Source organism: Saccopteryx bilineata, chromosome 11, assembly GCF_036850765.1.
Source record: "Saccopteryx bilineata isolate mSacBil1 chromosome 11, mSacBil1_pri_phased_curated, whole genome shotgun sequence".
Lineage (NCBI taxonomy): Eukaryota > Metazoa > Chordata > Mammalia > Chiroptera > Emballonuridae > Saccopteryx > Saccopteryx bilineata.
Genome location: NC_089500.1, coordinates 14,857,212 through 14,869,950, shown reverse-complemented (window position 1 = coordinate 14,869,950; position 12,739 = coordinate 14,857,212). Strand labels below are relative to the sequence as shown.

The 12,739-nt window shown below is 37.1% G+C and overlaps 1 protein-coding gene across 3 annotated transcripts in view; it reads left to right on the top strand.

Annotated features, from left to right (window-relative positions):
• The window catches only part of WDR7 (WD repeat domain 7), a 313,941-nt gene that overhangs the window by 98,950 nt on the left and 202,252 nt on the right, over positions 1-12,739 (top strand). For 2 of the 3 annotated variants that reach the window (XM_066246276.1, XM_066246273.1), the window contains exons 17-19: positions 1,595-1,675; positions 4,445-4,563; positions 6,282-6,405. In XM_066246276.1, the coding sequence (XP_066102373.1) occupies positions 1,595-1,675; positions 4,445-4,563; positions 6,282-6,405 (324 nt within the window). The remainder of the gene's footprint in view (positions 1-1,594; positions 1,676-4,444; positions 4,564-6,281; positions 6,406-12,739) is intronic. The other variant, XM_066246274.1, reaches the window with a different exon arrangement.

Below are 12,739 nucleotides of genomic sequence, written 5' to 3'. Positions count from 1 at the left end.
AGGGCATCAGGAACGTGCAGATATTCAGTACTTCCAGCTTTTTGTGTAGTGCATTTTCACCAATGAAATAAAAGTTCATTTTGCATCTCATTTGTGTAATCAAACAACTTTCTTTGACTTGTCGTTTGTTTTTCTGATGTTCTTGTTTAATAAAAAAGTCACATTCTTTTTCTTATCACTTCGTATTCATTTTGAAATATCCCCTAATTTTTGTGAGCAGGATATTATTAGAACTTGTGAAATACGCAATGAAGAGTAGCACTCTCCTTTCTATAAGCATACCATTGTAAAATAATTCTAATTTCATAAGGACCAAAAAACAGGTCTATTATACCAGAAAAAATGCTTTCCCAGTTAAAACTTTTATGTATGTAAGGTATGCTTCTTAGGGTTTAAGGACTTGGATTTGCTGTTTTTTATTACTGCTCCTACGTTTCCTTTGGTCTGCTGTTGGCCTCACACGTGCCTGATTGACATTATGGTGCATTCGTGTGGAAATTATGAAAAGTTGTTTTCATGCAGCTGTCCTGTAGTTACAAAAGAACTTCACTGCATGAAAAGCAAACATCTCATTCAGCAGACAAAGCTTAATCTGTTCAGGAGCCCAAACCTATTGCTGTTCAATGACAGAAGAAAGAAGGGGGATTAATTTGAAGATGCTTGTGCATGACATATGGTAATTTCTCCATAGGAAGGAAGTGTCCAGCCGTGACCTCTAAATCTTAACATTGACCTCCAGTTGTAGAATGTGTGGGCCATACGGCCCTTTTGCCTTTTCATATGGTAATTTAAGCTGAAACATTTTCCTGGTAACGTAACATTTTGCGGGGGAGGGGTTGAATCTATTTTATAAGGATTATAACATTTACAGTAATTACTCTTAGACAATAATTTTTGTCTCATAAAAATATTTTTAAACTCCAAAGAATGAAGCTCTGTTGGGATTCTTCTAACAAGAGTTAAGTGTAATATATACATTGCTCACAAAAATTAGAGAATATTTTAAAATGAATGTGAAGGGATAAAATATGCCCTAGTTTTTGTGAGCAGTGTATGTTCTCTCTAAGTTGGCATATTTTAAATTGAGTTTTTATAAGATGAGTATGGAATACTACAGTGATCTCAATGGATATTGGTCTGAGAGATTAAAAAATAAATTTATATATAATGTTAGAAAATTATTAGGAAAAATGTAATTGACATGAAGACCAACAAACTTTTTATTATGTGATACATTTTAAAAATTGAGTTACATTTTTGCTAATTTTTAATACGTTGACATTTTTTTTCATTGTAGCCTTAGTTTTAGAACTGTTTTTGTATTAGTTGACACCTCATTCAAATCTAATATTAAATAGATTTTGGTTTTAAGAGGAATTTGAACTACACCATGATTATTGTTTAATAGAGTACATAATTTCCCTACTGTAATCTTTAACGACCATGTCCGTCTGATTAAAACATCATTTTTCAGTTCTACATTTACTATGTTTTGCCAACTTTGTTTTTCATTCTTCACTAATACTGAGCTTTTTTCCAGAAACTGCTGTACTTCAATTCTTTGTTTTTTATTTCTCCTCTTTCCTTCTGCAAGTTCCTGCGCCTGTCATTTCTGCTCGGTCTGAGGCTGACCCCTCTGGCTCTGCTTTACCTCCCTGTTTCTTAGTAAATGAAGGTATTCTCTCTCAACTTCTAACAACTTCCTTTCAATCTGTGCTTTATTCTAATTTAATGTGTTCTTTTTTTTAGTCTAATTTATACATGAATCTGCTTTATTATGTATGAGATGGTAAAATTTCCATTTTCTAACTTTATTTGCTAATGTCGATGATAAGGGCCAGTTCTAAAAATGTAATGTTACCCCTGGCCGGAACACACCATGTTTCTTGTCATCTAGGATGCTGTTAAAGAAATGCAAGGATGCTAGTCTTTGATGTGAAGTGGGTGTTAAAAGGTGGATTGGTTTTCATGGTGATGTTTGCCAAGGACTCCTGGTGTTAGAGCTATCAGTTTATTTTATGTGTGGCATTACCCTGTGAGAGACACACTTTGCACTCTTTACATACCTCGGGCCCTGGTGAGAAGGGATCTGACAGGTCTCTTAATTTACATTCTAATTTGAAAGGTCTTCAGAATGATGATTAGCACCAGTGATTATAGACTGATTAGAAGTCACCTATTTTATCCTTCTTACTATTTCTTTCTGGCCGAGCCAAAAATCAGTAATTCAATTTTTAAGATTTAGCTAGGCTACCATATTATTTCTATGGAGTTACACTAGTAGAAAATATTTTTGGACTTCTGAAAATATGAATGGAATACACAAATCCTTATCCCCCAAGAGCCTCCTAGGATTACTTATACTGCCTGGAAGCTTAATGGCACATGTGAGCTCTGCGTTATGTCCACTCTGCATTGTGGGCTCAATCTGCACCAGTTTGAATAATATAACAAGGAAGAAATTTATAGAATCTCAAATGAAACCCAGAATGATCTAGCTATTCACTGAACACAGTATTTTTAGTCCATTGAAATAGAAAGAGTGGTGCAGTGTCTGCGAAGTACAGAGCCCGTGTTCTAGGTACCACTCCTTGGGAGAGAAAACATAGGCACTTAACAATATCACCCGTTGTTTGTTTAGTGTCCCTGTCATAGACCTGTACTGAGGATAATATGTTAAAACTGGATTTTAGCGAAAGTAATTAGGGTCAGCTTTGTTAAACTATTGTGAGAGACAATCTTTTACATCAAAAATAAGCTAATAGCCCTGGCCGGTTGGCTCAGTGGTAGAGCGTCGGCCTGGCCTGTGGAAGTCCCAGATTCGATTCCCGGCCAGGACACATAGGAGAGGCACCCATCTGCTTCTCCACCCCTCCCCCTCTCCTTCCTCTCTGTCTCTCTCTTCCCCTCCCGCAGCCAAGGCTCCATTGGAGCAAAAGATGGCCTGGGCGCTGGGGATGGCTCTGTGGCCTCTGTCCCAGGCGCTCGAGTGGCTCTGGTCACAACAGAGCGACGCCCCAGATGGGCAGAGCATCACCCCCTGGTGGGCGTGCCGGGTGGCTCCTGGTCGGCCGCATGTGGGAGTCCGTCTGACTGCCTCCCAGTTTCCAGCTTCAGAAAAATACAAAAAAAAATAATAATAATAAGCTAACGACTTTGGAGAATGATGAAACTCATTAAAATTAAGCTCATAAATACACTTCATACTTTTATGAGACAGTAAAACTTTAAGAAATTACTGAGAGGTATTAGTTATGTGTATGTGTGTGCACATGTACATATACATAGCCCTCTGTAAGTGCATACTTGTCACCTTAGCTAATATATGTTCTCAGTTGAAGAAAATTTTCTTACTAAAAGGATGAATTTTGATAGGAGGCTTGTCTCTCATTCACTCACTCTTTTTAACAATCCCAATAATCATTTTGAGGTAGGGTTTTTTGTTTGTTTTGTTTTGTTTCAGAATACTACAGTTGTAATATGGTAGTAGAGAAGTCTTTTTGCATTTATTCTTATTTGTCTTTAAATGTTATTCCAGGAGGTAATAATGGTAATTATTGTGGATTCATAGTAGTTTTATGTATAATTTGGAAAGAATGAGACATTTAGCCTGACCTATGGTGGCGCAGTGGGTAAAGCGTTGACCTGGAATGCTGAGGTCGCTGGTTCAAAACCCCAGGCTTGCCTGGTCAAGGCACATATGGGAGTTGATGCTTCCTGCTCCTCCCCCCCCCTTCTCTCTCTCTGTCTTTCTCTCTCTCTCTGTCTCCTTTCTCTAAAAAAAAAAAAAATGAATAAAAAAAAATGAGACATTTATTGTCTCTAAAATAAAGTTGACATGATTATTTGAGAATGTTTAAGTATTGTACCTCTAAATATTGTGGTGGTTTACAGTGCTGTCTCCTTCATATAATCATATTCTATATTGTGGATTCAAATTTTGAAAAAATACAACTTTCATTCCCATAGGTTAGACTTAATGGTGCCTAGATTTTGTAAATTTTGGATGGTAAACTTTTTATTTTGTGGAATGGCTGAATTCATTTTCCTCTCAACATTAGTGTTGTGTTACTTATTTCAGCTATGACTGTGATTAAATACCTGACTCACTAAGAAAAGAGGTCAATAAATACCTTTATTAAAGCCCTCTGAGAGGAAAGGAAAGACACCCTGTTGACTGACCCAGTGGTGGTGCACAGATGACTGGAAGATGGACATGCACCTGTCTTTGGACAGCTGAGGGAATGTCCTTCTAACCGTAGTAGTTTCCAGTCTGTGGCTCTAGTTTATGTCTCTGCTTTCCCAGCCCTGACTTTATGTAATTCACAACAAGTTAGCAGATCTACCTTTTTCTGTGTTTCTGGTATGCTTAAATAAAGGAAAATCTTTGAACTGGGGAATACCCAAATATTTAAAGTATGTTCACTGTATTACATTTGAATAGGGTGGAGCCAGCTGGCTGCCATGCACTGTGTGATGCTGCCAGACCTGCTGGGGTTGGACAGATTCAGGCCCCCGCTCCTGGAGATGCTCGCTCGCAGATGGCAGGATCGCTGCTTGGAGGTAACAAGAGGTGATGTGGATGGAGAACAGAAACATTCAAAGGGCTCTGAGCAAGTGTACATTTGAAACAAAAATGGTTAATGTTTATCTAATTTCTTATCACTGTTTATTACGTGATAGGAAATCTGGATTTATGATTTTTTTTCAGTTTATATACTAAGCAGTAATTTTTCTGCTTGCATATTTGTTTACTTTTATTTTAACCAGTGAGTATTTGATAAAAGGTTTCATATACTTTATGGAACTGTTTCTTAAGTATTGGTTTCTATGCAGATTGTACACATGCATTCACACACACATGCATACAACCCCTCTCCCCCAAAATCACACGCGCAGGTATAATCTCACCCATCGAACGCTAAGTGAATAGCTAGTTATAGTCTAAGGGGCGGTACCGTGTTATAATAAAAGGAAAGGTCTTTGGACTAGAAGAGACCTGGATTTAAATATCAGTCCTGCCAATTATTAACTTTGTGACCCTGGGCCATTTAACCTATTTGAAGCTCATTTGTAAAGTGGGGATAATAATGTATTCCTCATGGGATTGCTGTCAGGGTCAAATAAGGTAATTCAAGTTAAAACAGTTAGTGCAGAGTCTGACACATTGTAGGAGCTCAGTAAATGATAGCTATTATTTTGTGTTAATAGAGTTAGGCTGTATTAGATATTGCTTAGAATATAATATCTGCCAGAGACTTGGAAACATTTTATAGAGATTTTCCTTATTATGGCATTTGACCCATATAGGTGTAGCAGTTTGTATTACTCACCCATTTTTAATTTACCAAATATAGTTAACATGTTTGCTCCTTTCCTCATCTTCCTTCCCTCAACTCCACGTGGAATTGAAACATACATGAAATTTTATTTCATGGTTTTGCATTGAATAATATTTTAATTTACTTCAAAAGTCAGTTTTAATTAAAATTTTTCATTCTAACTCTTATCAGATTATGTCGACTTATCTTTTCAATTATAAATAGTTAATTGATTGGTACATCACTTGACAGTTGACTAGATCCTTTCACCCCATGCCTGTGGCACTGTTGCCAGAATAAAATAAAACTAAACCAAAACTGCAAAAAAAAATTGTTATGAAAGAAAGAAAAGGAAGAAAAGTTCAGCTAATAAAAATTTTAAAACAAGTGTCCATCTATAAAACTAATGTCATTACACAGCTATATACTTGCTTATTTGTTGAAAACAAATTATTTAAGCATGTCTTAGGTATACATGAATGTGTGGATTTATACATGTATGTTTTTATAAACAATAGCTATTTAGTATATATATATTATAAGGCATCACTAGATAGCATTAAACTTCTTCAAGCTAAAGGAAAAAACATTTAATAGTACTAACAATGACTTTTAACAATATATAGATTTTTAAAGCTGAAAGTACAAAAGTAAAGTGCAAGAATGTTTTAAAAGCTTAGGAAGGTGAAATTTTAAACCCCAAGTTGATTATATGTTCAAACATCATTCAGTCTATTAAGGTTAAAATATTTTTCAGTGAGATCAGTAATTAAAATGTCTTTGATTTGCAGGCATTCAATTTATTCCACTTGTAGTCCTGAATTCATTATTTAGTTAGTAGTCTTTGTCTTGTAAATAGATATGGTTTGTATCATTTTATTCTGAGCTTCCTAGTTATTAAACACCTCCCCAGATGGCCTGCCTGACGTTTTTATGTGTGGCTCTGTGGTCTCCTCTCAGGTCCGGGAAGCCGCGCAGGCCCTGCTGCTGGCCGAGCTGAGAAGAATCGAGCAGGCGGGGCGGAAGGAAGCCATCGACGCCTGGGCCCCTTACTTACCTCAGTACATGGACCACGTCCTGTCGCGTAAGAGTTCTCATGCCCTCTGCACAGCTGTACATGCTCCTTAGAACAGTACCAAAATCACAAATAAGCTCTCATCTACCTATTAGCGCAAGTGAGTCACTTACCTTCACGTGAAAACCAGAATTCTCAAATTCTACTCATGTACTTTCTGAACTCCCTATGTTTTAGAGTTTGGTTACCAGAAAAGAACAGTTATATAAATACCTAGATATTCACTAATGGACAGACCTCTTATAAATTTAATCCCTCCCCCCCCAAATCTTATCCTCTTTATTACTACACTTGTCTCTGCCCATTGCATTATTTTGCTTATAGGTGCCAATGTGTTAGTAATTGATCTGATGAAGTTTAAGTGCAAATACAAGGTGGAGGATTTCCAAGTCAGAGTTGGAATTGTGAATCCTTAGGAAATACAGATCTTAGACCAATGTACTACTACTGAAAAAGAAAAAAATTAGCAAGGGTTTGACTAATGAATTTTTCAAATGAGTATAACTTGAAGGGATTGGAAGAGGCCTTGGGAAAAATTGTTGAAGTTTTTAAACATTTTTTTGCAAAATAATCATGCTGCTAGTTCAAATTTGCACTGAAAAAACGTTTTATTTGTGCTATTACACTTTTTTTCTTTTTGGAAAAAGTATGTGGTATCCCAATTCAGCATTGTGATTTAATTTATTTTTTAATTTTCTTAAAGAATAACTTAGAATTAAAATTTTAATCTTTTATGAGATTGGGATAAAATAAATCTGTTTTACTTTTTTAAAGATAAAGTCTCTAAGAAATTTTACAAAATCTTTTTGCTATGGAAATTTTGCCTTGGTATTAGATGGATTCATTTTAACAACTGTTTGCCCATACCAGTTATTCTTGTTAATGAGATAATCACTACACACATTGAGAGACACAATAAATGATTGCAAGAGAAGGAAATGAAAACCAGATTCAAACAGGAGTACAGTTGTTATAATTGGTATAACTCTACCAGGTGTTTGCTGGGGTGACTATAGAGGGATTGTTGAATTAGGTGTGTGACCTTGAACACTTAACCTTTCTCATTCTCAGTTTTGTCACAGATGAAATGAGGATAGTGAGACTTTGTAGGGTTATTCTGAGGATGGAATTAGTTAATCTTTATGAAGCACATGGAAGCATATGTAGGCCATGGTAAGCACTATGTACTTGTCAAATAAATATGTTCATAATCCATAAGTGCCAATATATATTACACATATAACCAAAATATTACAAATTAACAACTCCAGTTAAAATTCTTTCATTTCTTTAGGCAAGACTATTTACTGAGAGAGTGTTGTTTTTTTATTCGCTTACTGGGAATTTTTATATTTTATTTATTTATTATTAATTTTTTGTGTGTGATAGAGATAGAGAGATGGACAGATAGGGACAGACAGACAGGAAGGGAGAGAGATGAGAAGAATCAATTCTTCATTGCGGCTCCTTAGTTGTTCATTGATTGCTTTCTCATACGTGCCTTGACGAGGAGGGGGGATACAGCAGACTGAGTGACTCTGCTCAAGCCAGCGACCTTTGGGCTCAAACCAGCGACCATGGGGTTATGTTATGACTATGATCCCACACTCAAGCCAGCGACCCCTCACTCAAACCAGTGACCTTGGGGTCCTCTGCATCCCAGTTCAACGCTCTATCCAGTGCACCACCGCCTGGTCAGGCTATTTATTTTTTATTAAATGTATTAGAGCAGTGGTCCCCAACCTTTTTTGGGCCACAGACCGGTTTAATGTCAGAAAATATTTTCATGGACCGGCCTTTAGGGTGGGACGGATAAATGTATCATGTGACCAAGACAAGCATCAAGAGTGAGTCTTAGACGGATGTAACAGAGGGAATCTGGTCATTCTTTAAAAATAAAACATCGTTCAGACTTAAATATAAATAAAACGGAAATAATGTAAGTTATTTATTCTTTCTCTGCGGACCAGTACCAAATGGCCCACGGACTGGTACCGGTCCACAGCCCGGGGGTTGGGGACCACTGTATTAGGGTAGCATTGGTTAATAAGATCATATAGGTTTCAAGTGTATATTTCTGTGACACATAAGCTGTATATTGCATTGTGTGCCCACCACCCAAAGTCAGATCATCTTCTGTCACCATACATTGCTCCCCCTTTACCCTTTGCTACCCCTAACCCTTTGCTCTGGTAACTGCCATACTGTTGTCTATATCTATGAGTTTCAGTTTTATATCCTTCATATGAGTGAGATCATATGATTCTTAGCTTTTTCTGACTGACTTATTTTGTTTGGCATAGTATTCTCAAGGTTTATCCATGCTGTTGAAAATGGCAGTATTTCATCTTTTCTTATGGCTGAGTAGTATTCCATAATATATATGGACCACACCTTCTTTATCCAGTCCTCTCCTGAAGGACCCTTTGGTTTTCTCCATATCTTGGCCACTGTGAATAATGGGGCAATGAACATAGGGGTACATACATCTTTGCAAATAAATGTTTTTGAGCAGATACCCAAAAAGGGGGTTGCTGGGTCATATGGTAATTCTATTCTTAATTTTTTGGGGAACCATCATACTGTTTTCCATTGTAACTATAGGAGTTTGTTCCCACGAGCAGTGAATGGGGGTTCTTTTTTCTCCACAATCTCCAACATTCGTTATTACTTGTTTAGTTGAAAATAGCCATTCTAACAGGTGTGAGGTGGTATCTCATTGTAGCACTGATTACATTTCCCTAATAGCTAGTGAAGTTGAAAGTCTTTTCAAATATCTATTGGCCATTTGCATGCCTTCTTGGGAAAGGTGTCTGTTCAGGTCCTCTGTCCATTTTTTTAATTGGATTGTTTGTTTGTTTGATGTTGAGTTGTATGAGCTCTTTATATATTTTGGATATTAACTCCTTGTTGGAGCTGTTGTTTGCAAATATCACTTCTCATTCAGTTGGTTGCCTTTTTGTTTTGTGGGCAGTTCCTTTTGCTGTACAGAAGCTTTTTAGTTTGATATAGTCCTATTCATTTATTTTTGCCTTTACTTCCCTTGCCTTTGGAGTCAAATTCATAATGTATTCTCTAAGATGGTGACTCATGGCTTTTTATAATATTCCAGAAAATAGAATTATCTCATCAGCTCATTACAAACCTTATTGAATAAAAGATCCTCCAACTTAAAGACAAACTATGAATATAGTACTATGAAGTAGATTGAAGGTCAAACTAAATAGCAAATCACTAGAGACTCTTTTAAAAGGAGAATACTATTATAGAAATATTGAGAACCATTTTAAAGACATCTTTATTTAGAAGGGGCAAGTGTAGAGCGGGAGAATGGATTGAAATAGAGCAAGTAGTTGGGATCTGTTGCAGAAGGGAATAGGGGACCCAGGCCTTACTGTGGATGGGGTAGGATAGGCAGTAATTCCGAGCCTTAATTATAGGTTGCATATAAAGTTCTAAGAAAAACACCAAAGATTAGTATAACCTTGTGTTCTTGACAGTTTGGGAAGAGAGGTACCGATAGCGATGGTGGTGGATGCCATTTGATTTTTTTTTTTTTTTTTGGAAAGAAGAGAATGAGTTAGGTACAATGCAAATGCATTATATGATCACAGATTACTCTCTGAAGCAATGATAAACGTGTATGTTGCTAGGCAAGATGCCTGTGAGAGGGTCCAGAGAGAATAGGTACAAGCAGAGTAATGACAATACCCACCATGAACTAAACACTTTCTCTGTCAGGCTTTTGCTAAGAACCTGGTCTGTACTATTTCACTGAACTGTTGTAGTAACCCTGTTGAGTAGGAACTAGTAGTAGTAACCCCAGGTCTTTTCCTTTAAATGAGTTAACTGAGGCCAGGGGAGGTTAAAGCACTTTCTGAAGGCCCCTCAGTTACAAAGTGATGGTCAGACTACGAAACTCATGATCATAACCACCATTTATTCTGGCTTGCTTCCTCCAGCATCCTTAGATTTTAAATGGAGTTGGGGGTAGAGAAATAAATAGATATATGGCTTAATTAACCCTGCTTTCAGTGTCATTTTTAGCCATATTAAATTTAACAATAACAACAAAATGGAGCAGAAAAGTAACTATAAAAAAATTACTCTTAATGGGTCTCATCATTGTTTAAGCATAAACTAGGTGGTTCTTGTCAAATAGAAACCTTTCCATTATAAATTAGAATCCTTGGTGTTTAGTTATAGTATCCTGGAGTACTTTATAAATTAACTGAACACTGGCTTACTTAAAAATTTAATCTTACCACTTACTATAATTGTATTTTTTTTTTTTTTGCAAAAGACTAAACAAACATGCATTCTACATGTAACTAGAATGTCTCACACTAACAGCTCTTGCAATAATATATTAATCTATTCTGGAACTTTTTACATTGACTGAGTGTAAAATTAGGTTTAATTTGCTTTCCTAGGACCTTTTATTGTAATAAAAGGATGTCAAGCTGAAGGAGTAGGGATTGTGAGTGTCTGAAAGGAGAAGAAAGCACACAGCAAATGAGGAATGACCACACAGGGCTGGTGAACAGATTTGCTGTCCGAAGGGAAAAAAAGGTTATAGAGCCAGCTGGTGGACAGCCCACACCTGCCATCAGCATGCTCATAGTGAAGTCGCTTCTCCATTGTCGTTAATGTTTGAGGAGATGATTATTGTAGCAAGTTGCAGCAGGAAGCGCTCTTTTAGAAACTTCAAACTTATTCTAGCATAGGAATCTTTTTAATCACTGAAGTAGGTAAAATATTAAGCCATATATCTGGTAAATACACCACTCGTCAGATATTTTATAATTTAATCCTCCCAAGCACATAAGCATATACAATTATTGCCTAAACGATATTGGCAGCTCCTAACTTATAACCGAGCTTGATCTAAGAGTCCCTTGGTTAGTTATTTGAAACTCAGATTGCTTTTACGTGAAGAGCAGAATGTCATACCGGGTGACAGACCAGGGGATAAGCCTTTCATCTTAGAGATGAGGAGCCTAAGGTTTAAAGGGGGCGGCAACTTTCTGTGACCTCACGGTCATAAAGTGACTGAGCTGGGTCTAAGAGGGTCATATTGACTGGGGTCTTCAGGACTTTTAGGTACACGATATGATTAAAGCCTTTTGTAGGTTTGTCCGCGAATGTAAGGAGAGCAATGGGCCAGAGGCTAGTTGCTGTCTTAGGACTCCTGAGCTCACTGGAAAGGAAACTGGTACAGCACCCCGCACAGTATCTGCCGCGTGCAGGGGTGTCAGCTGGCTGTTCCCTTTCCTTTCCTGTGCCACATCCTATCGTTTTGTTCTCCTTACTGTCTCTGCCTCAGAGTTAGCCTTAATTTCTGTTGTCCAAGGATCTGGCAGTAGGACAGAACTCACTGGGGGGGAAAATGAGCAATAGTCCATCTGAACTGAAAAGCCAGTTCACAAATTCTCACAAAAACTGTGTCGTAATTGATACGAGAATTTTGTTTCAGGTCATGGAGTTCTCTGTCCCTGAACCTGTCAGGAAACCTTTTGTTTCTTACACATACAGTTAGGATGTATGCTTTTAATGCCTAACTTCTGATAGAAAACTTTAGGATAAGTGCATTGTCATTCCCACTCTAACAGTGTCACAGGACCAGAATGATAATTAGCAAATACAGCTTTGGAAAATGGCATATAAACATTGTAAATATTTTCTGAGTTATCACTCTTTAGCATGTATTTGTAACTTTTATGTTACCAAACACTGAATATATGATTGATTGTTCTTCATAAGGAAGGATTAGTGCTCTTTTGTGCTGTTGTATTATAATTCAGATAAAGATAAAATGTTGTAAATTGTTTCCAGATTTATTTTGAAGTGAAGATATTTTGCATAATCCAATTTTATGTATTTCTTATTTGTGACATCCTCCATGTAGCATTCAGATAATTGACCTTTTTATGAGGTCAAGCACCTGCTAGTTTATGACTTGCGCCCACACTTGCCCTTCATTCCAGGCAGTATGACTGTGAAGTAAGTGCTCATGGCTCCTGACTTCCTTTGGCCCGTGGTGCAGGGTGACCTTATAGGGCCTGAGGTCACCAGCGTAATTATTTCTCGCATGTTGGAGTCTGCTTGCTCCCAGTAGCTCATCTCCTCCTTTAATTCCAGAAGCTTTAAACACATAAAAGTTACTACCCTTGTATAAATCAAAATCTCTCCTGGAAAGCGTGCTGTTGTAATTTTATGCAGTTATGGCCGATGTGGTATTAATTTGCAAATTTATCATCTCCAATATTGATAGAAGGATGTGGAACACGTCGTGTTTAATACATATTGATGTCATCAGAAGGAACAATCCTTTGTTCTTATT